Source organism: Octopus sinensis, linkage group LG26 (assembly GCF_006345805.1).
Source record: "Octopus sinensis linkage group LG26, ASM634580v1, whole genome shotgun sequence".
Taxonomy (NCBI): domain Eukaryota; kingdom Metazoa; phylum Mollusca; class Cephalopoda; order Octopoda; family Octopodidae; genus Octopus; species Octopus sinensis.
In genome coordinates this window covers 13,491,177-13,519,118 of record NC_043022.1, presented here as the reverse complement: position 1 = coordinate 13,519,118, position 27,942 = coordinate 13,491,177, and the positions used below count along the sequence as shown (strand labels likewise).

Genomic DNA, 27,942 nt, shown 5'->3' with positions numbered 1-27,942 from the left:
AATCGACACCTGTACTTAGTTTTTAAGCCTTGTACTTTTTCCATCGAACTTAATTACCGAACCGCTAAGTGTACAAACAAACATCGGTTGTCAAGGGACGGCGTATGTGTCTTTGTAGACAGACAGATACACACACGCACTCACACACACACACATGTATACTCGGACTTCCACACAGTTTCTATCTGCCAAATTCATTCTCGAGACATTGGCCGTCCTGGAGCTATAGTAGAAGACACTTGCCCAAGGTGCCACATGGTTGCAAAGCAAGCTTGTTAACCACACAGCCATTGTAGTTGTGGGTGGGCCCCCTTAGTCTCCCAACACTGATTACACAATTCCAAGGTAAGATCCTGTTGGCTTAATATAAACCCTGCAGAGTGAATAATGAAAGTAATAATCCAAATGAGGAAAGAAGTCAAATTGATATTACAATTGTTTCTTTAAATGGACAATATTTTCCATTCCATATCTCATGCAGTGTTATGCAATTAATATAGTTTTATGTAATACATGCCTTAATATATGGAAATATTAATAATCTTATAATTCACTTGCTTTCTCACTTGTCATGATCTGAAGGCACCATTGACCAAATGAATTTTAGGACGAGTTCATTTGAATATATGACAATATCCAAATAGACGAAACACTTAGAGCTTTCAATTGATATTTGCTATAGGTTTTAAGACAATAAATCTTAATAAAAAGATTTAGAAGTAAATCAAAGTAAAGATAAAATAAAATCAGTTGGGATTTATCTTAGAGATAAAAGCGGCGAAAATATTTTGACACAAATTAAATTTAAATGTTGAAGTGAATCTAACAGTTTTTTTGTGTGTTCTTGAATAGCTTACAAACATCTTCCACACTGCAATTGTTTTTGTTTCAGCAGACAATCTCAGATCAAGTCACTTGCTATGCAAGTACATCTCCGTAATATACATGTGTGTGTATATATATATATATATATATATATATATATATATATAATCATCATCATCATCATCGTTTAACATCCACTTTCCAGATGGCTGCACCAAGCTCCAGTCTTGATCTGGCAGAGTTTCTACAGCTGGATGCCTTTCCTAATGCCAACCACTCCGAGAGTGTAGTGGGTGCTTTTACGTGCCACCGGCACGGGGGCCGGTCAGATGGTACTGGCAACGACCTCGCTCGGATTTTTACACATGGGCCAGTCAGGCGGTACTGGCGACGACCTCGCTTGAATTTTTTACACATGCCAATGGCACAGGTGCCACTAAGGCGATGCTGGTAATGATCCCACTCGAATGGTGCCTCCTACATGCCACCGGCACGGATGCCAGTTAGCCGCTCTGGCAGCGATCACGCTCAGATGGTGCTCTTAGCACCCTACTAGCACGGGGCACAAGTGCTAGTAAGGCAATGCTGGCAATGATCACGCTCGTATGGTGTTCGTGCCCGTCATCGAATTTCACTTTGATTTTGATTTCGGTTTCGAAATATATATAAATATATATATATATTATCATCATCGTTTAACGTCTGCTTTCTATGCTGGCATGGGTTGGACAGTTTGACTGAGAACTAGTGAGCCAGAGGCTGCACCAGGCTCAATCTGGTCTGGCAAAGTTTCTACAGGTGGATGCCCTTCCTAATGCCAACCACTCCAAGAGTGTAGTGAGTGCTTTTTACGTGCCACCGGCATGAAGGCCAGTCAGGCAGTCCTGGCAATGACCATGCTCACACTCAAAAGGTGTTTTTATATGCTACCTACTTCTAATGTTCCACTGGCACGAATGCCAATCAGGCGGTACTGTCAGTGGCCACGTCAGCAATTTTGATTTTGATTTCACTTGCATCAGTAGGTCTTCACAAGCATGGTTTATTGTCCAGTGAATGAGGGTATTCATAAGTGGGCTGGTTACTCCCACTGGCATAGCCCACAGGTTATGGTCTTATTTGGCTTGTCAGGTCTTCTCAAGCACAGCATATCTCCAAAGGTCCCAGTCACTAGTCATTGCCTCAATAAGGCCCAATGTTCAAAGGTCATGCTTCACCACCTCATCCCAGGTTTTCCTATTTTCTCCTAAATATGACTTATGCGGAATCAGATCACGCACAAGTGTGATCATTGTGTCCTAGGACACTTAAGCAACATTTAGCTACATTGTAATTATTCCCCTGGACCTTTCCTATATATATGTATAGGGAACACAGGCAAATTGGCGGAAGGGTCAGAATGGAAGGTGAAACACCGTGAGCTATTTCATACCAGCCCTTTGCTTTCAGAGTTGAAATCCCGTCGAGGGTTGACCTTGAGCGACTTCAACACAACCAAAGCATTCTACAGGGGATTAGTGGAGGGGAGGTACGATGACGATCTCGAAGCAAACCTGGGCACCAACGAAGAATACCTGACCCGCCTGTTCAAGACAACTTTTGGGCCGGGATCTATGGACAACTTCCAAAGATCTCTGGCCTGGCAGTGCTATCAAGAAGCGCTATCCATTCGGGATAAGCTCTACAGGCATGGCTTGAGAAACACAGGCCAACCAGTCTGGGATGTGGTCGGAGCGATGAAACCATCCTGCATGCACTCGTACAGTGTCCAACCATTTCCGACCGTGGGCCTATGTCGAATGACTGCTGTCACGTGTGGGGTAGGTGTGAGATGTTGGATTTGGCCAGAATATTTTGGCTGCTTTAAATGCTAAAGGCTTAATGGAAATTTAATTTTTATCTCATTTCAGATGCCACAGTCTATGTTGGCAGTCTTGATGAAAAAGTTACAGAAGCAATTTTGTGGGAATTATTCCTACAAGCAGGACCTGTCGGTAAGACAAGATTTTGTTTCGTCAGTTTATTTCAGTTCACATTTTAGATTTTATTCGTTTCATTACTTTCATTTTTTCTTTAAGAAGTTTATTTCCAAACCAAGTGGTTTCAGGTTCAATCTCATTGCGTGGCACCTTGGTCAAATGTCTTCTACTACAGTTGTGGACACTGAAAGAAGCCTTTCATATATATATATATATATATATATATATATATATATATATACATATATATACATATATATATTAAAGGCGTAAAAAACCACTATGTGGTCAGCCATATGCTAGAAGTAGATCACCTGCAATCAAACTACAAAGAAAAGAATGTTCTCTAGAGAAAAATTCAGCCGACACCAGAACAATATGCGAAAAAAGACAGATGAAAATTATATAAAAAACAAGAATTAATCGCAGACCTAGTTTTCGCCTATTAACAAATGAATCACTTACGTAATCCCTCGTCCGTAGGGCTCGTCAGTACGATTGTTCCACAGGTAATGTAATTTGTAAAACTAACCACCAGTTTTCCATATAAAACAGACACGTGCTTAGTTTCACCGAGGGATTACGTAAGTGATTCATTCGTTAATAGGCGAAAACTAGGTCTGCGATTAATTCTTGTTTTTTATATAATTTTCATCTGTCTTGCCTGCATATTGTTCTGGTGTCGGCTGAATTTTTCTCTAGAGAACATTCTTTTCTTTGTAGTTTGATCGCAGGTGATCTACTTCTAGCATATGGCTGTCCACATAGTGGTTTTTTAGCCCTTTAAATATACACATGTATTAGAATTTTCTCTGATTCTTCAGATTTTTGTTTGCTAGGCTACTGGTTTTAAATTGATATTAATTAAATTAATATTCAATATATCTCCCTCATTATTTAAATGTTATATATACATATATATATATATATATATATATATCATCATCATCATCATTTAGCGTCCGTTTTCCATGCTAGCATGAGTTGGACGGTTCAACTGGGGTCTGTGAAGCCAGAAGGCTTCATCAGGCCTAGTCAAATCTGGCAGTGTTTCTACGGCTGGATGCCCTTCCTAACGCCAACCACTCCGTGAGTGTAGTGGGTGCTTTTTACGTGCCACCCGCACAGGTGCCAGACAGAGCTGGCAAACGGCCACGAACGGATGGTGCTTTTTATGTGCCACCGGCATGGGGGCCAGATATATATACCAGTTTGCCTTCACCCCTTCCTTTCTCATTCATATGCTGTGACAGAGAAAAACACTAGTATTATTATGTTTAATTGTTTCTTTTTTGTTGTCTGTTCTATTCTGCAGTTAATGTACATATGCCTAAAGACCGAGTCACTCAGAGCCACCAAGGATATGGGTTCGTTGAGTTCATGGGAGAAGAAGACGCAGACTACGCCATAAAGATAATGAACATGATCAAACTGTATGGCAAACCGATACGAGTAAACAAGGTGAGTATTCCATTGTCCCCTCTAACCCCTCTAGCACCACCGCATTTAATCTGAATGCATGGCCACGTTTCAAAGGAGCTATTTGTGGGACCAACAGACCTAAGGGGTTTAAATGGAAGCAAATGTAAGGCTGAGAAAAAAAGTACCCGTAAGAGTGGCTGTGTGGTAAGTAGCTTGCTTATGAACCACATGGTTCCGGGTTCAGTCCCACTGCGTGGCACCTTGGGCAAGTATCTTCTATAGCCTCGGGCCGACCAAAGACTTGTGAGTGGATTTGGTAGACGGAAACTGAAAGAAGCCCGTCATATATATGTATGTATGTGTGCGTATATGTTTTTGTGTCTGTGTTTGTCGCCCCAACATCACTTCACAACCGATGCTGGTGTGTTTACATCCCTGTAACGTAGCGGTTCGGCAAAAGAGACCAATAGAATAAGTACTAGGCTTACAAAGAATAAGTCCCGGGATCGATTTGCTTAACTAAAGGTGGTGCACCAGCATGGCCACAGTCAAATGACTGAAACAAGTAAAAGAGTAAAGAGGATATCAGAAAATTACTATTTTTAAATCTCACGTGAGATATTCAGCAACAGTTGCCACTCTGAAAACTAAATATTTCGAATGGGAACTTGGCAGCGCCACCTCTAGCCGAACAATTATTCTGTGCCAACGAAGGGTAATAACCCAGAAATCATGATACACAGATATTGTTTTGAGCTGAGTGGGGGGCTAGATTCCCTTGTTCGAAAATATAAGGACACAGATGTCTCCTGGGGCTAAATTACAGCAACATTAGTCCTAAACCAGGACTGCCATGTTACTACACTATATATATATATTACCCAAGATACTTTCCAGCATCCAATCGACTGGCCCCTTTCCTCCAAAATTTCAGGCTTTCTGGCTATAAAAGAAAGGATTATTATTTTTACGATTACGATTATCGTTAGTATTATCATCATTATTTGCTATTGTTTATTTGCAGGCATCAGCCCATCAGAAAAACCTCGATGTTGGGGCCAACATCTTCATTGGTAACCTGGATCCAGAAGTTGATGAAAAGTTATTATACGACACATTCAGCGCTTTTGGTGTCATCTTACAAATACCAAAGGTGAGTAAAATATATTTCTCAAAACAAATGCAAACCTTTTCTTCCAACAAGACCCAGCTTCGGATGCATTCTGTTCATCCATTTGTTTGGTTTTACAGTCAGTTTTCCATGTTCGCATGAGTTCGGGGAGTATAACACCCGTGGACATGTTTTACAAAGTCAGAAAACAGCACAGCTCCCGTGACTTTAGGAAACATTTTTTCACACTGAGAGTTGCTGAAGCATGGAACAAACTGCCAGCATCAGTTGTTAATTGTCGGAGCACTGCATCCTTCAAAACTTCCATGCTTCCTGGGATTCGCCAACACTACACCTGATCTTCTCTTCCCCTCCATACACACGCTGAAGCATGGAACAAACTGCCAGCATCAGTTGTTAATTGTCGGAGCACTGCATCCTTCAAAACTTCCATGCTTCCTGGGATTCGCCAACACTACACCTGATCTTCTCTTCCCCTCCATACACACGCTGAAGCATGGAACAAACTGCCAGCATCAGTTGTTAATTGTCGGAGCACTGCATCCTTCAAAACTTCCATGCTTCCTGGGATTCGCCAACACTACACCTGATCTTCTCCTCCCCTCCATACACACGCTGAAGCATGGAACAAACTGCCGGCATCAGTTGTTAGTTGTTGGAGCACTGCATCCTTCAAAACTTCCGTGCTTCCTGAGATTCACCAACACTACACCTGATCTTCTCCTCCCCTCCATACACACGCTGAAGCATGGAACAAACTGCCGGCATCAGTTGTTAGTTGTTGGAGCACTGCATCCTTCAAAACTTCCGTGCTTCCTGAGATTCACCAACACTACACCTGATCTTCTCTTCCCTTCCATACACACGCTGAAGCATGGAACAAACTGCCGGCGTCGGTTGTTAGTTGTCGGATCACTGCATCCTTCAAAACTTCCATGCTTCCTGAGATTCGCCAACACTACACCTGATCTTCTCTTTCCCTCCATACACACGCTGAAGCACGGAACAAAATGCCGGCGTCGGTTGTTAGTTGTCGGATCACTGCATCCTTCAAAAAATCCATGCTTCCTGAGATTCGCCAACACTACACCTGATCTTCTCTTCCCCTCCATACACACGCTGAAGCATGGAACAAACTGCCAGCATCAGTTGTTAATTGTCGGAGCACTGCATCCTTCAAAACTTCCATGCTTTCTGAGATTCGCCAACACTACACCTGGTCTTCTCTTCCCCTCCATACACACGCTGAAGCATGGAACAAACTGCCGGCATCAGTTGTTAGTTGTCGGAGCACTGCATCCTTCAAAACTTCCATGCTTCCTGGGATTCGCCAACACTACACCTGATCTTCTCTTCCCCTCCATACACACGCTGAAGCATGGAACAAACTGCCGGCATCAGTTGTTAGTTGTCGGAGCACTGCATCCTTCAAAACTTCCATGCTTCCTGGGATTCGCCAACACTACACCTGATCTTCTCTTCCCCTCCATACACACGCTGAAGCATGGAACAAACTGCCAGCATCAGTTGTTAATTGTCGGAGCACTGCATCCTTCAAAACTTCCATGCTTCCTGGGATTCGCCAACACTACGCCTGATCTTCTCTTCCCCTCCATACGCACGCTGAAGCATGGAACAAAGTGCCAGCATCAGTTGTTAATTGTCGGAGCACTGCATCCTTCAAAACTTCCATGCTTCCTGGGATTCGCCAACACTACACCTGATCTTCTCTTCCCCTCCATACACACGCTGAAGCATGGAACAAACTGCGGGCATCAGTTGTTAGTTGTCGGAGCACTGCATCCTTCAAAACTTCCATGCTTCCTGAGATTCGCCAACACTACACCTGATCTTCTCCCCTCCATACACACGCTGAAGCATGGAACAAACTGCCGGCATCAGTGTTAGTTGTCGGAGCACTGCATCCTTCAAAACTTCCATGCTTCCTGAGATTCGCCAACACTACACCTGATCTTCTCTTCTCCTCCATACACACGCTGAAGTATGGAACAACTGCCGGCATCAGTTGTTAGTTGTCGGAGCACTGCATCCTTCAAAACTTCCATGCTTCCTGAGATTCGCCAACACTACACCTGATCTTCTCTTCCCCTCCATACACACGCTGAAGCATGGAACAACTGCCGGCATCAGTTGTTAGTTGTCGGAGCACTGCATCCTTCAAAACTTCCATGCTTCCTGGGATTCGCCAACACAACACCTGATCTCTTTTCCCCTCCATACACACGCTGAAGCATAGAACAAACTGCCGGCATCAGTTGTTAGTTGTCGGAGCACTGCATCCTTCAAAACTTCCATGCTTCCTGAGATTCGCCAACACTACACCTGATCTTCTCTTCTCCTCCATACACACGCTGAAGTATGGAACAAACTGCCGGCATCAGTTGTTAGTTGTCGGAGCACTGCATCCTTCAAAACTTCCATGCTTCCTGAGATTCGCCAACACTACACCTGATCTTCTCTTCCCCTCCATACACACGCTGAAGCATGGAACAAACTGCCGGCATCAGTTGTTAGTTGTCGGAGCACTGCATCCTTCAAAACTTCCATGCTTCCTGGGATTCGCCAACACAACACCTGATCTCTTCCCCTCCATACACACGCTGAAGCATAGAACAAACTGCCGGCATCAGTTGTTAGTTGTCGGAGCACTGCATCCTTCAAAACTTCCATGCTTTCTGAGATTCGGCAACACTACACCTGATCTTCTCTTCCCCTCCATACACACGATGAAGCATGGAACAAACTGCCAGCATCAGTTGTTAGTTGTCGGAGCACTTCATCCTTCAAAACTTCCATGCTTTCTGAGATTCGGCAACACTACACCTGATCTTCTCTTCCCCTCCATACACACGCTGAAGCATAGAACAAACTGCCGGCATCAGTTGTTAGTTGTCGGAGCACTTCATCTCTTCAAACTTCCATGCTTTCTGAGATCGGTCGGCAACACTACACCTGATCTTCTCTTCCCCTCCATACACACGATGAAGCATGGAACAAACTGCCAGCATCAGTTGTTAGTTGTCGGAGCACTTCATCCTTCAAAACTTCCATGCTTCCTGGGATTCGCCAACACTACACCTGATCTTCTCTTCCCCTCCATACACACGATGAAGCATGGAACAAACTGCCAGCATCAGTTGTTAGTTGTGTCGGAGCACTTCATCCTTCAAAACTCCATGCTTCCTTCCTGGATTCGCCAACACAACACCTGATCTCTTCCCCTCCATACACACGCTGAAGCATGGAACTAACTGCCGGCATCAGTTGTTAGTTGTCGGAGCAACTGCATCCTTCAAAACTTCCATGCTTCCTGGGATTCGCCAACACTACACATGATCTTCTCTTCCCCTCCATACACACGATGAAGCATGGAACAAACTGCCAGCATCAGTTGTTAGTTGTCGGAGCACTTCATCCTTCAAAACTTCCATGCTTCCTGGGATTCGCCAACACAACACCTGATCTCTTCCCCTCCATACACACGCTGAAGCATGGAACAAACTGCCGGCATCAGTTGTTAGTTGTCGGAGCACTGCATCCTTCAAAACTTCCATGCTTCCTGGGATTCGCCAACACAACACCTGATCTCTTCCCCTCCATACACACGCTGAAGCATGGAACAAACTGCCGGCATCAGTTAGTTGTCGGAGCACTTCATCCTTCAAAACTTCCATGCTTCCTGGGATTCGCCAACACTACACCTGATCTTCTCTTCCCCTCCATACACACGATGAGCAGGAACAAACTGCCAGCATCAGTTGTTAGTTGTCGGAGCACTTCATCCTTCAAAACTTCCATGCTTCCTGGGATTCGCCAACACAACACCTGATCTCTTCCCCTCCATACACACGCTGAAGCATGGAACAAACTGCCGGCATCAGTTGTTAGTTGTCGGAGCACTTCATCCTTCAAAACTTCCATGCTTCCTGGGATTCGCCAACACTACACCTGATCTTCTCTTCCCCTCCATACACACATGAAGCATGGAACAAACTGCCAGCATCAGTTTTTAGTTGTCGGAGCACTGCATCCTTCAAAACTTCCATGCTTCCTGGGATTCGCCAACACTACACCTGATCTTCTCTTCCCCTCCATACACACGCTGAAGCATGGAACAAACTGCCAGCATCAGTTGTTAGTTGTCGGAGCACTTCATCCTTCAAAACTTCCATGCTTCCTGGGATTCGCCAACACTACACCTGATCTTCTCTTCCTCCCCTCCATACACACGCTGAAGCATGGAACAAACTGCCAGCATCAGTTGTTAGTTGTCGGAGCACTTCATCCTTCAAAACTTCCATGCTTCCTGGGATTCGCCAACACTACACCTGATCTTCTCTTCCCCTCCATACACACGCTGAAGCATGGAACAACTGCCAGCATCATTTGTTAGTTGTCGGAGCACTTCATCCTTCAAAACTTCCATGCTTCCTGGATTCGCCAACACTACACCTGATCTTCTCTTCCCCTCCATACACACGCTGAAGCATGGAACAAACTGCCAGCATCAGTTGTTAGTTGTCGGAGCACTTCATCCTTCAAAACTTCCATGCTTCCTGGATTCGCCAACACTACACCTGATCTTCTCTTCCCCTCCATACACACGCTGAAGCATGGAACAAACTGCCAGCATCAGTTGTTAGTTGTCGGAGCACTTCATCCTTCAAAACTTCCATGCTTCCTGGGATTCGCCAACACTACACCTGATCTTCTCTTCCCCTCCATACACACGCTGAAGCATGGAACAAACTGCCAGCATCAGTTGTTAGTTGTCGGAGCACTTCATCCTTCAAAACTTCCATGCTTCCTGGGATTCGCCAACACTACACCTGATCTTCTCTTCCCCTCCATACACACGATGAAGCATGGAACAAACTGCCAGCATCAGTTGTTAGTTGTCGGAGCACTTCATCCTTCAAAACTTCCATGCTTCCTGGGATTCGCCAACACTACACCTGATCTTCTCTTCCCCTCCATACACACGCTGAAGCATGGAACAAACTGCCAGCATCAGTTGTTAGTTGTCGGAGCACTGCATCCTTCAAAACTTCCATGCTTCCTGGGATTCGCCAACACTACACCTGATCTTCTCTTCCCCTCCATACACACGCTGAAGCATGGAACAAACTGCCAGCATCAGTTGTTAGTTGTCGGAGCACTGCATCCTTCAAAACTTCCATGCTTCCTGAGATTCGCCAACACTACACCTGATCTTCTCTTCCCCTCCATACACACGATGAAGCATGGAACAGACTGCCTGCATCAGTTGTTAATTGTCGGAGCACTTCATCCTTCAAAACTTCCATGCTTCCTGAGATTCGCCAACACTACACCTGATCTTCTCTTCCCCTCCATACACACGCTGAAGCATGGAACAAACTGCGGGCATCAGTTGTTAGTTGTCGGAGCACTGCATCCTTCAAAACTTCCATGCTTCCTGAGATTCGCCAACACTACACCTGATCGTCTCTTCCCCTCCATACACACGATGAAGCATGGAACAAACTGCCAGCATCAGTTGTTAGTTGTCGGAGCACTGCATCCTTCAAAACTTCCATGCTTCCTGGGATTCGCCAACACTACACCTGATCTTCTCTTCCCTCCTACACACACGCTGAAGCATGGAACAAACTGCGGGCATCAGTTGTTAGTTGTCGGAGCACTGCATCCTTCAAAACTTCCATGCTTCCTGGATTCGCCAACACTACATACACCTGATCTTCTCTCCCCTCCATACACACGCTGAAGCATGGAACAAACTGCTGGCATCAGTTGTTAGTTGTCGGAGCACTGCATCCTTCAAAACTTCCATGCTTCCTGGGATTCGCCAACACTACACCTGATCTTCTCTTCCCCTCCATACACACGCTGAAGCATGGAACAAACTGCTGGCATCAGTTGTTAATTGTCGGAGCACTGCATCCTTCAAAACTTCCATGCTTCCTGGGATTCGCCAACACTACACCTGATCTCTCTTCCCCTCCATACCCCGCTGAAGCATGGAACAAACTGCCAGCATCAGTTGTTAGTTGTCGGAGCACTGCATCCTTCAAAACTCCATGCTTCCTGGGATTCGCCAACACTACACCTGATCTTCTCTTCCCCTCCATACACACCGCTGAAGCATGGAACAAACTGCTGGCATCAGTTGTTAATTGTCGGAGCACTGCATCCTTCAAAACTTCCATGCTTCCTGGGATTCGCCAACACTACACCTGATCTTCTCTTCCCCTCCATACACACGCTGAAGCATGGAACAAACTGCCAGCATCAGTTGTTAGTTGTCGGAGCACTGCATCCTTCAAAACTTCCATGCTTCCTGGGATTCGCCAACACTACACCTGATCTTCTCTTCCCCTCCATACACACGCTGAAGCATGGAACAAACTGCTGGCATCAGTTGTTAATTGTCGGAGCACTGCATCCTTCAAAACTTCCATGCTTCCTGGGATTCGCCAACACTACACCTGATCTTCTCTTCCCCTCCATACACACGATGAAGCATGGAACAAACTGCCAGCATCAGTTGTTAGTTGTCGGAGCACTGCATCCTTCAAAACTTCCATGCTTCCTGGGATTCGCCAACACTACACCTGATCTTCTCTTCCCCTCCATACACACGATGAAGCATGGAACAAACTGCCAGCATCAGTTGTTAGTTGTCGGAGCACTGCATCCTTCAAAACTTCCATGCTTCCTGGGATTCGCCAACACTACACCTGATCTTCTCTTCCCCTCCATACACACACAAGCATGTATCTGACTCGTACACTGTTCACTTCCCAGACATTTGTACATTACTGCATATGCTTTTATACACACTTTTGACAAGTTGTGGTGCACCTGAGCTCTGTATACAATAATTTCATTATTATTATTATTTTTATTGGGGTATTGTTTAAGAGCCACGGATAACTACACTGTCGCTAACTCTTGGATCCTTTATTTCATGTATCTACCAAGGTGTGAACGTGACAGCAAAGATACCACTTGTGGCTGGCACTAATTCATACGCATAGTCATTATCATCATCATTTAATGTCTGTTTTTCATGCTGGCAAGGGTCGGATGGTTTGACAGGAGCTGGCCAGCCGGGGAGCTGTCTAGACCCCAGTTACCGTTTGTGGCAAGGTTTCTGCAGCTGGATGCCCTTCCTAATGCCAACCACTTTACAGTGTGTGGATTTGGTAGACGGAAACTGAAAGAAGCCTGTCATACGTACATATATATGTGTGTGTGTTTATCCTCCCATCATCGCTTGACAACTGAAGTTGGTGTCTTTATGTCCCTGTAACTTAGTTGTTCAGTGAAAGAGAATGATAGAATAAGTACTAAGCTTATAAAGAATAAGTCCTGGGGTTGACTAAAAAAACCTTTAAGGCAGTGCTCCAGTATGGCTGCACTCAAATGACTGAAACAAGTAAAAGAATAAAAGAATATCCTAAGATCTACTGCTCTTCTCTCTCTACCTCTCTCTCTCTCTCTCTCTCTCTCTCTCTATCTATCTATCTATCTATAGCAGTGTTTCTCAGCTGGGGTTCCCCAGGACCCTAGGGTTCCGCAAAAGGTTCCTAGGGCTACCGTGAGAAAGAGTGAGATAAGCTAATGCTAATCTCATGATGGTAATATTACGGTACATGCACCACACATTATTGGTTATTGTAATATAGACATCACTCTATCTAACCTATTATGTTATCAAACAAATATAACAACCACATATATATATACATATATATATATCATATTTACCTTGTGAACTACGAGAAAGATATGGTATATAATATTTTTTGTGCGGGGGTTCCTTGAGACATATAACTTTTTTTAAGGGTTACGCAAGGGTAAAAAGGTCGAGAAACACTGATCTATAGAATAGATGCCATTTCATAAGGCAGGGAGCTGGCAGAACGTTAGCACACCGTGCGAAATGCTTAGTAGTATTTTGTCTGTCGTTATGTTCTCAGTTCAAATTCCACTGAGGTCAACTTTGCCTTTTATCCTTTTCGGGTCGATAAATTATTAACTACCAGTTACACACTGGGGTTGATGTAATAGACTTAATCCCTTTGTCTGTCCTTGTTTGTCCCCTCTGTGTTTAGCCACTTGTGGGCAATAAAGAAATAATAATCATCATCCTCATTGCTCGACCGTGGTCGAGACAATGGAATTTACTATGTTACGCCAGACTTCACGGTCCATCATAGCATTACGGAGGTCCTGTTGCTGGATGCCTGTATCCCTGGAGATTACATCAGGGTAGGAGAGTGTGCGCCCTCTGGCATTGCGAGTAGATGGCTTCCAGAGGAGAAGAGTAGAAATTACTTCTTTTTCAGCTCTACAACAATGTCCAGCAAACTGGACTCTCCTACCTTTCACAAGAGATGACACAGGTGGTAGTTTCCCATATATTTGCATTTTGGTTGAATGACGCTTCCACGAGAGATTTTGAGCTCTTATTTCATGCCATTTATGTTTCTCTTTCTCTCTTCGTTTAGATCATGCGAGATTTGGACACGGGCAACTCCAAAGGTTATGCTTTCATAAACTTTGCCAGTTTTGAAGCATCTGATGCTGCTATCGAGGCTATGAATGGACAGTATTTATGTAACAGACCAATTACCATTTCATATGCTTTCAAAAAAGACATCAAAGGAGAAAAACACGGTTCTGCTGCAGGTGAGGTGGATTTTCATCATTACTAGACTGAGAAAGAACCACACGGGTTACCTGGATATCACTCTGGTTGTTGTGGTGCTGGTCAGTGGGTTTATCCTAACACCATACTGACCAGTGGCCGTAGGCAAGAGGTGGTTTACCAGACATTATGAAGTAAAACTCACCACTGTAAATAGCAAAAGGCTTTGTAGATAATTTGCAGATAATAGGCGTAGGAGTAGCTGTGTGGTAAGTAGCTTGCTTACCAACCACATGGTTCCGGGTTCAGTCCCACTGCGTGGCACCTTGGGCAAGTGTCTTCTACTATAGTCTCGGGCCGACCAAAGCCTTGTGAGTGGATTTGGTAGACGGAAACTGAAAGAAGCCTGTCGTATATGTGTATGTATATATATATATGTGTGTGTATATGTTTGTGTGTCTGTGTTTGTCCCCCTAGCATTGCTTGACAACCGATGTTGGTGTGTTTATGTCCCCATCACTTAGCGGTTCGGCAAAAGAGACCGATAGAATAAGTACTGGGCTTACAAAGAATAAGTCCCGGGGTCGAGTTGCTCGACTAAGGGCGGTGCTCCATCATGGCCACAGTCAAATGACTGAAACAAGTAAAAGAGTAAAGAGAGTAATTTAACGATAGGTACAGGTGTGGCTGTGCGTTGAGATGTTTGCTTCCTAACCACATGGTTCAGTCCCACTATGTGGCACCTTGGGAAAGTGTTTTCTGCTATAGCCTCAGACCAACAAAAGCCTTGTGAGTGGATTAGGCAGACAGAATCTGAATATATATATATATATATATATCATCATCATCATCATCGTCGTTTAACGTCCGTTCTCCATGCTAGCATGGGTTGGACGGTTCGACCGGGGTTCTGGGAAGCCAGAAGGCTGCACCAGGCTCCAGTCTAATTTGGCAATGTTTCTACAGCTGGATGCCCTTCCTAACGCCAACCACTCCGTGAGTGTAGTGGGTGCTTTTTACGTGCCACCTGCACAGGTGCCAGGCGGGGCTGGCAACGGCCACGGTCAGATTGGTGTATTTTATGTGCCACTGGCACGGAAGCCAGTCGAGGCGGTGCTGGCATCGGCCACGAGTCGGATAGTGCTTTTTACGTACCACCAGACCAGGGATCCTGGCTGGTTCAATTCGATTTCGATTTCGCTTGCCCCAACATGTCTTCACAAGCAAAGGGGGTTGGCAAGGGTGCCTGTCGTACGGTCGCATTGGAGTATTTTACGTGCCACGGCCACGAGTCGGATAGTGCTTTTTACGTACCACCAGACCAGGGATCCTGGCTGGTTCAATTCGATTTCGATTTCGATTTCGCTTGCCCCAACATGTCTTCACAAGCAAAGGGGGTTGGCATGGGTGCCTGTCGTACGGTCGCATTGGAGTATTTTACGTGCCACGGCCCCGAGTCGGATAGTGCTTTTTACGTACCACCAGGCCAGGGATCCTGGCTGGTTCAATTCGGTTTCGATTTCGATTTCGATTTCGCTTGCCCCAACATGTCTTCGCAAGCATGGGGGGTTGGGATGGGTGTCTGTCGTCGGATGAGGTTCTATATCGACTTCGCTTGCCTCAACCGGTCTTTGTGTCCAAGGGAGGAAAGGTATTCATAAGTGGGCTGGGCTCACTTGTCCTGCCTGGTCTTCTCACGTACAGAATATTTCAAAGGTCTCGGTCTCTGGTCATTTCCTCAGTGAGGCCTAAAGTTCGAAGGTCGTGCTTCACCACCTCGTCCCAGGTTTTCCTGGGTCTACCTCTTCCACGGGTTCCCTCAACTGCTAGGGATTGGCACTTTCTCACACACCTATCTTCATCCATTCTCGCCACATGACCATACCAGCGCAATCGTCTCTCTTGCACACCACAACTGATGCTTCTTAGGTACAACATTTCTCTCAAGGTGCTAACGCTCTGTCGAGTATGTACACTGACATTACACATCCATCGGAGCATACTGGCTTCATTCCTCACGAGCTTACGCATGTCCTCAGCAGTCACAGCCCATGTTTCGCTGCCATGTAGCATGGCTGTTCGTACACATGCATCATACAGTCTGCCTTTTACTCTGAGCGAGAGGCCTTTAGTCACCAGCAGAGGTAAGAGCTCCCTAAACTTTGCCCAGGCTATTCTTATTCTAGCAGTTACACTTTCAGCGCACCCACCCCCACTACTGACTTGGTCACCTAGATAACGGAAGCTATCAACTACTTCTAGTTTTTCCCCTTGGAAGTGACGGAAGTTGTTTTCTGCAGATTTTCGGAGGTTAATGCTCCGAGCATCTGCCACATACAAAAACTATCTTCCCAGTTAGCCTACCTTTGACATTGCTGCACCTCTTATGTGTCCATAGCTTACACTGGGTACATCTATAGAGTTTCTACCTACACCTTTTCTACAGATCGAGCAGGGCCATCTTCCTGAAGATATTTGTGGATTGTCTACCTTTCTACTTATAGTATTAGTACTTGGTTTAGCTAGGTTGACTCTAAGGCCCCTTGATTCTAAACCCTCCTTCCACACCTGGAACTTCTCCTCCAGTTCTGATAGTGACTCAGCAATAAGAGCAAGGTCGTCAGCGTAGAGGAGCTCCCAGGGACAGCCTGTCTTGAATTCCTCCGTAATTGCCTGGAGTACTATGATAAATAGGAGGGGGCTGAGTACTGAACCCTGGTGGACCCCAACCTCTACTTTGAATTCTTCTGTGTACATGTTGCCAACCCTAACCTTACTTACGGCATCTCTGTACATGGCTTGCACAGTCCTCACCAGCCATTCATCTATCCCTAGTTTCCTCATTGACCACCAGATAAGGGATCGGGGGACCCTATCAAAAGCTTTCTCCATGTCAACGAAAGCCAGGTACAGGGGCTTATCTTTGGCTAGGTATTTCTCCTGCAGCTGCCTTACCAGGAATATAGCATCAGTGGTACTTTTTCCTGGCACGAACCCAAACTGCATCTCATCTAAACTAACTCTCTCTCTAATTAGTTGGGCTATGACCCTCTCCGTAACCTTCATTACTTGATCCAACAGCTTGATACCTCTGTAATTATTTGTATCTAGGGCATCACCTTTACCTTTGTAGCAGTTGACTAGTATGCTGCTGCACCAGTCATTGGGTATGACTCCTTCGTGTATCACCTGGTTGACTATACGGGTGACTAGGTTATAGCCGACACTGCCAGATATTTTGAGCATCTCTGCAGTAATTCCTGATGGGCCTGGGGCTTTCCCTGTCTTCATGCTTCTAATTGCCTTAGCTACCACGGAACTATCACTCGGATAGCTGGTCCCTCTGTAGGGTCAACATTCGGCAGACTCTCTTTATCCATTCATTTTCCTCATTCAGTAACCTTTCATAGTGGCGTCTCCAAGCTTCTCTCTTTGCATCCTCATTTAGCGCAAGTGAACCATCCTCCATGCGAACACATTTCTCCTACCACATCACGATTCTCTCTCACACACTGTCTTGCAACACGAAATACCTCAAGTCTTTCATCCTCACGGCGCAGGACATTGGCAAATTTTCTCTTATCTGCTTCCCCTCTGGCTAGATAGACCTGTCTCCTAGCTTCCCTTCTGGCAGTCTGATACCCTTCCCTGCTACCACCGTTCTTCCAGGCCTTCCAAGCCTGTTCTTTGTCTAATAGCCCTGTCGACAATATGTTCCACCACCACGTTATTTTGGGTCTTAAGGGGACTTTGCACCAGCCACATATATATATATATATTTGACTGAGCAAATCTTGGATTTGGTAGACAGAAACTGAAAGAAGCCTATCGTGTATATCTATATATATATATATTGGAAGGTTTGGAGATGATATACAGGTATTTTATATTAGAAGAAATGAGGTACTCAGAAAATCGGATGGTTTATATTTACAGATATTTATTTATATATTACATTTTTTATATATCATATAACTTAGATCATATATCAGCCCTAATACATGATCTAAGTTATATGATGTATAAAAAATGTAATATACAAATAAATATCTATATATATATATATATATATATATACATGTATATAATTTAGAGAAAAACCTCTATTAAACAATTCAATAAAGTACAATAAATTGTAAATAGTAGTAAAAAGACTACACGTGTTTCGTGGGTATATTTTTAAATAGATGATAAAATCAATTCGATTTAAAATTAAATCAAACTAAAATTTATTCTATATGAAAATATAGTCACTCATCAGGTCTAAGATAATAAATAATAAATGTTCCTATCTTAACTTATACTAATTATCAAATAAAGATATTAAAAAAAAATGTGTATTAACTATAAATAATTGAAAAGCAGGAATGGCATCTGCCCATAGAAAAGCCTGCCTCAACAAATTCCGATGGAAAATTGATGTATTTTTGATTGTCTTAATTCTTGTAAAAATATTTTTGAGGTCTTTCTCTCACCATTTCCTTTTTATTGTTTTTTTCTTTTTATTTCAGAACGTCTCTTGGCTGCCCAGAATCCACTCTCTCTCACCGACAGACCTCATCAGTTGTTTGCAGATGCTCCTCCACCTCCCCAACAACCTCCCGCTCCAGTCCCTCCATCATCGTTTGCTCCTCCACCACCTCCTCCACCTGTCTGCCAAACCCCTATGATGTCCCTGGCAAACAACATCAGCATTGGTAAGTACCTGTTTGAACCTGTTTCCATCAGACTGCTATCATTGTCAGCGTCATCACCTGAAGCAGCTACAACAGCAGTTTCTTTTACATTTTCTGTTTTGTTTCCTGTTAAATTTTTTCGTTGAGGGAAGATTAACCTCTAAACCAGTGGTTTTCAACCAAGGTTCTCGGAACCTTAGGGTTCCGCCAGTACAGTCCAGGGGTTCCACAAGACGTTACAAAACTCTGCTGAAATCGGCAGTAATTTTTAATTCTCCTGTGCAGATATGTGTGCATAAGACTATTAAATTATTGCACAGGGGTTCCCCTAGCCAGTGGAATGTTTCCTTGAGGTTCCGCTCCAGCAAAAAGTTTGAAAAGCACTGCTCTAAACATTTTACTATTAAATTATTGCACAGGGGTTCCCCGAGCCAGTGGAATGTTTCCTTGGGGTTCCGCTCCAGCAAAAAGTTTGAAAAGCACTGCTCTAAACATTTTACTATTAAATTATTGCACTGGGGTTCCTCGAGTCAGTGGAATGTTTCCTTGGGGTTCCGCTCCAGCAAAAAGTTTGAAAAGCACTGCTCTAAACATTTTACTATTAAATTATTGCACAGGGGTTCCTCGAGTCAGTGGAATGTTTCCTTGGGGTTCCGCTCCAGCAAAAAGTTTGAAAAGCACTGCTCTAAACATTTTACTATTAAATTATTGCACAGGGGTTCCTCGAGTCAGTGGAATGTTTCCTTGGGGTTCCGCTCCAGCAAAAAGTTTGAAAAGCACTGCTCTAAACATTTTACTATTAAATTTTTGCACAGGGGTTCCTCGAGTCAGTGGAATGTTTCCTTGGGGTTCCGCTCCAGCAAAAAGTTTGAAAAGCACTGCTCTAAACATTTTACTATTAAATTATTGCACAGGGGTTCCTCGAGCCAGTGGAATGTTTCCTTGGGGTTCCGCTCCAGCAAAAAGTTTGAAAAGCCCTGCTCTAAACCTTTTACTTAGATTTGTACTTTCATCACCATTGTTATTCCATATCCATTTTCCACCATGCTGGCATGTATTAGACCAGGGATTGCCAAAAGGGGTCAGCGAGGAATTACAGGGGGGTCAACGATAGCCAAAGGGTCGAACGGGGGTCGGCTTGCTAAAGAGCAGCTCACCCAGATGCACTGTTTGAAATACTTAGTCAGCACCATGCCCATCCCTCCCGTCGATGTTGTCAATTTCAATAGAAGATATTCCAGCAATATGATGCATTTTCCACATTTTCTAACCATGAAAACAATTTCATAAAAATTGAAAGTTTAATATATGATATAAGTGGTTTTATATGTAAAAAGTGTGTCATCTTCAACAGAATTTCTTAATTTGTTGTACATATAGACGCAGGAGTGGCTGTGTGGTAAGTAGCTTGCTAACCAACCACATGGTTCCGGGTTCAGTCCCACTGCGTGGCAACTTGGGCAAGTGTCTTCTGCTATAGCCCCGGGCCGACCAATGCCTTGTGAGTGGATTTGGTAGACGGAAACTGAAAGAAGCCTGTCGTATATATGTGTATGTATATATGTATGTGTGTGTTTGTGTCTGTGTTTGTCCCCCTAGCATAGCTTGACAACCAATGCTGGTGTGTTTACGTCCCCGTCACTTAGCGGTTCGGCAAAAGAGACCGATAGAATAAGTACTGGGCTTACAAAGAATAAGTCCCGGGGTCGATTTGCTCGACTAAAGGCGGTGCTCCAGCATGGCCGCAGTCAAATGACTGAAACAAGTAAAAGAGTATGTATATTTTAGCTAACATTTTAATTGCCAGCATCAGTACCCAGTACGCATTTAAGATATGGTACAGTAGGGTAGGGTATTAAGATATTTTAAATAAGGAGGGTGGTCAATGCAGAAGGAGAAGTGGCTAAAGGGGGTCTATGGTAAAAAAAAATTGGTGACCCCTGTATTAGTTTGATAGGATCCAACAAGTGGAGGACTACATCAAGCACCGATGTCTGCTTTGGTACCATTTTCTATGGTTGGATGTTTCTTCCTGACATCAATTACCTTACAGTGTGTAGTCATCATCATCATCATCATGATCGTTTAATGTCTGCTTTCCATGCTAGCATGGGTTGGACGATTTGAACCAGATGGCTGCACCAGGCTCCAATCTTGATCTGGCAGTGTTTCTATAGCTGGATGCCCTTCCTAATGCCAACCACTCTGAGAGTGTAGTGGGTGCTTTTACGTGCATGAAGGCCAGTCAGGCAGTACTGGCAACATCCACGCTCAAATGGTGTTTTTTATGTGTCACCTGCACAGGAGCCAGTCCAGTTGCACTGGCAACGACCTCACTCGAATGTTGTCTTTCACGTGCCACCGGCACAAGTGCCAGTAAGGCGACAATGGTAACGATCACTTCACGTGCCACCAGCACAAATGCCAGTAAGGTGGCACTGGTAATGATCACTTCATGTGCCAGTAAGGCGACGCTGGTAGCGATCACCGAAGTAGTAGTGTGTGTGTTTTTCCATAGTACTGGCACTAGTGAGGTCATCAAGTAACTTGCAAGACAAACAAAAAGCATTCTCGACTGAGGTGGGGGATGTAGTAAAGGGGGGTGACATTATGTCATGTCTTGAAAGACTGTGTGTGTGTGTGTGTGTGTGAAGGCATATGGCTCAGTGGATAGAGAGTTGGGTTTATTATATTCATGAAATTGCGAGCTTGATTCCTGGACTGGTTCCTGGTCGGAATATCAGTGATAGGCACTTTCCACAAAAATGTTGATGGAAGAACGCCTTTCATAACGGATTTAACAAAGTATGTGAAGGGAGATAACTGAAGCAGGTATGGAAACCGGGTGCTGGCCCTTGTTTAATCTGCCTCAAGGAATTCTGTTTTGACCTCCACAAGCATGGAAAATGAATTTAAAATGATGATGATGATATATGTGATTTGCTCTTACATATTTGTGTGTGTTTTATAAGTGTGCAATGTTCCCTGTGGATTTCAATTGTGTTTCTGGTTCTGTTACTTTTCAGGAATACCCAATGGAACCATTGTCTCAACGGCAACCGGCCCTCCTCCACCTGTGCCACCACCTTCATCATTACCTGTGCCGCCACCTGTTGCAGGAAGCATGCCACCACCTCCTATGCCTCCCGGAATGCCTTCATTTCCACCACCAAGTGGAGCACCTCCTCCAGGTAAGTTCATCACAGAGTAAATGTGTATTCATTTCTTGTGTGTATGCATGCACACCTGCATATACACATACACGTGTGTACACACTCACACATACATGCATGTATGTGTCAACCTTTGTTCTTCTTTTATCCTTGTACACCCAAGTATCAAGTATTGCATCCTACACCCTTCATGCTAAATCTGCCCTGATTCCATGAATGCAGATCTGGTGACCATCCTTTAAGAGGGATCGTTCCAACTTTGTCTTCTACAGCTCAATGACACAGATCAAGGAAATTTCATTTCCCCTTTCCTAACATGATCAATGCTCAACTAGACCCTGTTGGGACTTCCACTAATGCCAGACTTCACCATTACTGAGGATGTCTCTTGTAAGAATTCAGATCTTTAGCATAGCGGCGGTGCATCAGCATGGCCCCAGCTCTGAGCTGAAACAAAAAAAAAAAAAGCTGAAACTGTATCACAAAAGATGGCCTTTCTCTTCAGGGTTTGAAAATTCTTTGGCTCCCAGGAGTTTGCTAAATCCCTTCAAAGTTTAGGTGATGTTCACCATTTCCATATCCAGGGTTTTATCACTCCTGAAGAAGAAGCCCCTCTCTGGACTCCTTCCACTGCTGTCTGTCTCTGGCCAGCCATGGACATGTAGGCCCCTAGTAGCGGATGAGATCGTCTTGTCTTTGGTCAGCCTCTCATTCTTGTCCATTGTCTTTGTGTCCATTCTGTCACCCTGATTGTCCATCTGTTGCCCTTCATTCGTGCAGTGTGGCCAGCTCATCATCTACATTGGTGGTGGTCACAGGGGAGTGTTATTATCCCCCCCCCCACATCTAGGTTGGTGCTGGTGTTGTATACACAGATATTCCAGACTCCCATTACAGTACTGCTCCCATACAGGCGCAGGAGTGGCTATGTGGTAAGTAGCTTGCTTACTAGCCACATGGTTCTGGGTGCAGTCCCACTGCGTGGCACCTTGGGCAAGTGTCTTCTACTATAGCCCCGGGCCGACCAAAGCCTTGGGAGTGGATTTGGTAGACGGAAACTGAAAGAAGCCCGTCGTATATATGTATATATATATATATGCGTGTGTGTGTGTGTTTGTCCCCCTAGCATTGCTTGACAACCATTGCTGGTGTGTTTATGTCCCTGTTACTTAGCAGTTCGGCAAAAGAGACCGATGGAATAAATACTGGTCTTACAAAAGAATAAGTCCCGGGGTCGATTTGATCGATTAAACGCGGTGCTCCAGCATGGCCGCAGTCACATGACTGAAACAAGTAAAAGAGTATATCAGGGACAGTGCTGCGGCTGCTGTTACACACACAAACATCCTAGACCACATTTCACCCCAAAAAGATCCCACAGCTGACTGGTATGAAATTACTTACCATCACACTCCAGCCTACAGTCCACAGACATGCTATGTCCACTCCTTGCCTGTCTCTAGCACTACTACAGTAGCCTCTGCTCTTCAGAGCTGGTTGATTGACCTTGCTCACCTCGGGGCTATAGTGGAAATCACCACCCAAAGTGCCACGGAGACGGACTGAAATGTGTCCCTACCAATATCTTTTAGCTTTTACTCGTTTCAGTTATTGGCCAGTGTTCACGGTTACTATGGCAACGATCTGAATACTTATTGATCAGCCCCCATATGTGTGGATGCATTCATGTTTTTGAAATGAATCTACCACTGACCCTGATGTCTGTCTGTTGTGTTTGAACCCTAATTATCATATTGTCTTTTCTTGCAGGTCAACCACCATCATACCCTCCACCACCACCTCTCACGAGACCGCCTCCACCTCCATCTGACCAACAAAACTCACAGCAAGTTCCCCCAATGCCTCCACCTCCAAGACCTCCTATTTCAGGTAAGTTCGTTCACAGACTCCAGAACCTCTCAGCTCCAGAAAATGTTTTGCCGATTGTTGCTTTGAAACCAACTCAATCTTCTTTGGTTGCTGTTACCTTTCTTTTTCTTCTTGTTTGCCACCTCCTCCTCCCCACCGCTTCCTCAACTTTCTCCTCTTTTTCTTCCTCCTCCCCTCCTCTTCCTCCTTTTATCTTTCTCCTTTCTCCTCCTCCTCCCCTCTTCCATTTTCTCCTCTTCCTCCTCCTTCACTTTCTCCTCTTTTTCTTTTTCTCTCCACTCTACCCCTTAGTTTTCCTTCTTTCTTCCCCCTCCTCCTCCCCTCCTCCCCATAGTTTTCCTCCCTTCCCCTTCCTCCTCCTCCTCTTCTTCTTCTTCTTCTCCGTCCTCTCCTTTGGCCATTGTCTCTTGTTTGCTTGTCTTCTCAAATATCTGTTTCTTCATGCCTAGCAGATTTTGGAGTGGAATAGATTTAACTCTTTAGCACTTGAACTGGACAGATGCAGTGGAGTGAAAATAAAAAATTGAAAATGCCCGAGGCCTAAAATCTTGCTATACATTATTACTAGAAAATTGATAAATTTTCGCTTAGATCAGTCAAGGGTATTTACTCCTTCAAACACCCCAAACTCCACTATTGTAAAAAATTTACAACCCCACCCCCCATTTTCGGAGTTTAGGGGGCTTGAGAGAGTAAATGCCCTTGATCTCAGCGAAAATTTAGCATTTTACTAGTAATAAAACATAGCAACATTTTAGTCCTCGGGCATTTTCAATTTCCACAATTTTTTTACTTTCACTCCACCTTAATATGCATGTCTGTGGAATACTCGACCACTTGCACGTTAATTTCACGAGCAGGCTATTCCATTGATTGGATCAACTGGAATGGTTATTGTTATTGATAGAGTGTTAGTTAAAAGCGTATGAACTTTGGAAAATTTTCCAATTTTGAGATTATCTTCCTTCCCTGTATGGAGTTGTTCTGTATTGCCCATATCCAGAAAGTTTGCTGCAGGAAAATTCGCCTCAGGATTTTTGGGGCCATAGGAAATTTTGCTGCCACACAAAAGATGGATTACTCTCGTTGGTATATAATTGCTTCAAACAATAAGAAGGAGTGAAGCAATTTCTTAACTCATTCAAAATTTCTTTATTCATTCAACAATATTTTTTTGTGTAGCAAAAATGTTTGTGGAAATTTTAAATGAGCTAAGAAATTGCTTTACTCCTTGTGTGTGTGTGTGTATATATATATATATATATATATATATATATATATATATATATACATATATACAGGTATATTAATGCAGAGTGGGGGCACATGGCCTAGTGGTTAGAGCAGCGGACTCGCAGTCGAGGGATCGCGGGTTTGAATCTCAGACCGGGCGATGTGTGTGTTTATGAGCGAAAACATCTGAGCTCCACGCGGCTCTGGCAGAAGGTAATGTCGAACTTCTGCTGACTCTTTCCTCCTGCATCTTGCAGCTCACATGCGATGGACCGATGTCCCGTCCAGGTGGGGAACCTATACGCCAAGGAAACCGGGAAACTGGCCCTTATGAGCCAGGCGTCGCTCGAGAAGTAACAAACAAACAACAGTGTAAATGCAGACAGAAAAAAATGGAACTCAAAATACAAGCATATGTATATTTTTATTAGTATTTAGCAGAAGTAACAGAGTAACTCAAGGACCGAGAGTTTTGTGTGTTGGCACTTATTGACTACACACTAAACTCTTGGACCTTGAGTCACTCTGTTACTTCTGCTAAATATATATATATATATATATATATACCGGAGTACGCACATAAATGTGAAACAAGGTGGAAGAAAGAGTACTCAAATACCAGTGGTAGAGTAATATGCTTTATTTTAAGCAGCAGAAAATTCAACAAAACCTGTTACTCTGAGTTTCACGTTCCCGTTCGTCGGACAGTTTTTGCTATATATATATATATATATATATATATATATATATACATATATACATAGATGAGTGTATTTTTGCCTTGTTAACAATTAACACGGACAAAATAGATAAATAGTTACCAGTGTAGCAAAAAATCACACAAGTAAAAAGGTTGTAACTCCTTGTTTTTAAAGGTAGAAACTTGGGTTTATGTGGAATTTTTTGTATAATATATAAATAAATAAATTTACCTGCATTAAACTCCATTTATTTATATATATATATATATATATATATAAAATGTGACCTCGTGTGTACTGTTGGCGATTTTTTCCCCTGTCTTCCCTTCTCTGGATCTTTCCTTCTCCTATGTTTCCGACGAAGAGTTCCGCTCGAAACGTTAAACCCTCCTTCTTTCCTTCTTTCCTGAGCGTCCAATAATACTATATTTGTTCCACGTCCTCACGTTGTTGTGTTTTTTTTGTGCTTTCTTGTTTGGATTAACTATATATATATATATACACATGCACACACACACAAATATGCATGTATGTATATATGCCGAGTCTATATCTTCTTCCATGTTTCTATTTGATGTAGGTAATGCAGGGCCACCAGCACCCCCTTCGAACATTGCGCCTCCGCCTCCAGGTCCAATGCCACCTGGCATGCCTCCACCACCACCACCCGGTATGCGACCACCCCCTCCTCCACCTGGATGGAGAGGACCGACACCACCACGTGGACCACCTCCCTTCGGTAAATGAACTTTGTCTTCTCTTTTCTTTCGTGTTTTGTTTTTTTTTAAATTAATTTTATTTATTGTGTGAGGGGGCGGGAGAGACGGTGAGGGTGGGGCGGGTGAGGAAGAAAGTGTGAGAGAGAGGGGGACGCTGTGGGAAGAGAGAGAGATAGAGGGGACGCTGTGGGAAGAGAGAGAGATAGAGGGGACGCTGTGGGAAGAGAGAGAGAGAGGGGGATGCTGTGGGAAGAGATAGAGATAGAGGGGGACGCTGTGGGAAGAGAGAGAGAGAGAGATAGAGGGGATACTGTGGGAAGGGAGATAGGGGACGCTGTGGGAAGAGAGAGAGAGGGGGATGCTGTGGGAAGAGAGAGGGACAGAATGGGTAAGAGAGATGGGGAAAGAGAAGAAAGGGAGGAAGAGGAATGAAAGAGAAGAGAACGGGGAGAGCGGGAGCGTGTGGTAAGATGAAATTTGAACCCCTGTTCAGCTTCCTTTAATCATTTTCATCTCACTTTCTCTTTTTTTTTTTTTTTTTTTTCTTTTTTCATCAAAGGTCGTCCACCGCCGCCTCCACCACCCCAGCAACGTGGCCCTTCGATGCCCCCTCCGAGGGGTCAACCTGGAATGGGTCCGCGCTGTCCACCACCCCCACCGCGTGGTGTCAGACCTCCTCCACCAGGAAACGTGCGACCCGGAAATCAGAGATACTAAGAGGGGTTCCAAGGGACCAGGACGTCGGAATTCACAAATGTCCATATTGGACGTCTGTGTTTTTTGCCTAAAATATTGTTTCTTTCCATAATATCGGGTGAGGGGTTAGCAATGGAGTACACAGAAAGGGGGTTGAACAAAAGAGAGAAAGAAAGGAAAGGGTTGAAAAGAAGCGGCCCTTTTTTATTTTTTATTTTATTTTTTTTTTAATCTTTAATCTTTAACAACAGGGGGAATCTAAAACATCTCGCATCTTGTACATTCATTTAAAAGAAAAAAAAATTACAAAAATTACAAAATGGCGGTGCCCCAGCATGGCCACAGCTCCTGAGCTGAAACTAGATAAAATAAAATAAAATAAAATAAACAAAAGAAAAAAATCAAATAAAAAGTTTTACATTTTATCTTGTCTGTTTGTCTTTGAGTCTTTTTAATTCAGATGAAAGTGATGTGTCACCACGACGACCACCATCACCATTGTCATCATCACCGTCATCACCATCATCACCGTCATCATTTTATGTCCACTTGTTTTCCCTCTCTCTCTCTTTCGGAGAGGCACTGAGCACCTACATGCACACATACACACACGGCAGTAACTTCCGCCTGCCGAATTCAATCGCAAAGCTTTGGTCGACTCGGGGGGGCCATAGCGGAAGACACCTGCCCAAAGTGCCACGCAGTGGGACTGAACCCGAAACCATGTAGCTAGGAAGCAAGCTCCCTAACCACACAAGCCATGCCCGCGTCTTTATGTTTGCAAAGGTCAGATGGAATTCAATGAGGCAGGTTTTCTATGGCTGTATGCCCTTGCTGTCA

The 27,942-nt window shown here is 44.1% G+C and overlaps 1 protein-coding gene across 1 annotated transcript in view; it reads left to right on the top strand.

Annotated features, from left to right (window-relative positions):
* Positions 1–27,396, top strand: part of LOC115224770 (splicing factor 3B subunit 4) — a 28,346-nt gene extending 950 nt beyond the window's left edge. Inside the window, exons 2-10 of the mRNA XM_029795677.2 lie at positions 2,736–2,819; positions 4,120–4,265; positions 5,251–5,379; positions 13,875–14,055; positions 18,526–18,711; positions 21,717–21,881; positions 23,634–23,753; positions 26,268–26,426; positions 26,966–27,396. Coding sequence (XP_029651537.1) covers positions 2,736–2,819; positions 4,120–4,265; positions 5,251–5,379; positions 13,875–14,055; positions 18,526–18,711; positions 21,717–21,881; positions 23,634–23,753; positions 26,268–26,426; positions 26,966–27,123 — 1,328 coding nt within the window. The 3' untranslated portion in view covers positions 27,124–27,396. The remainder of the gene's footprint in view (positions 1–2,735; positions 2,820–4,119; positions 4,266–5,250; positions 5,380–13,874; positions 14,056–18,525; positions 18,712–21,716; positions 21,882–23,633; positions 23,754–26,267; positions 26,427–26,965) is intronic.
* The last annotated feature ends 546 nt before the right edge of the window (positions 27,397–27,942 follow it).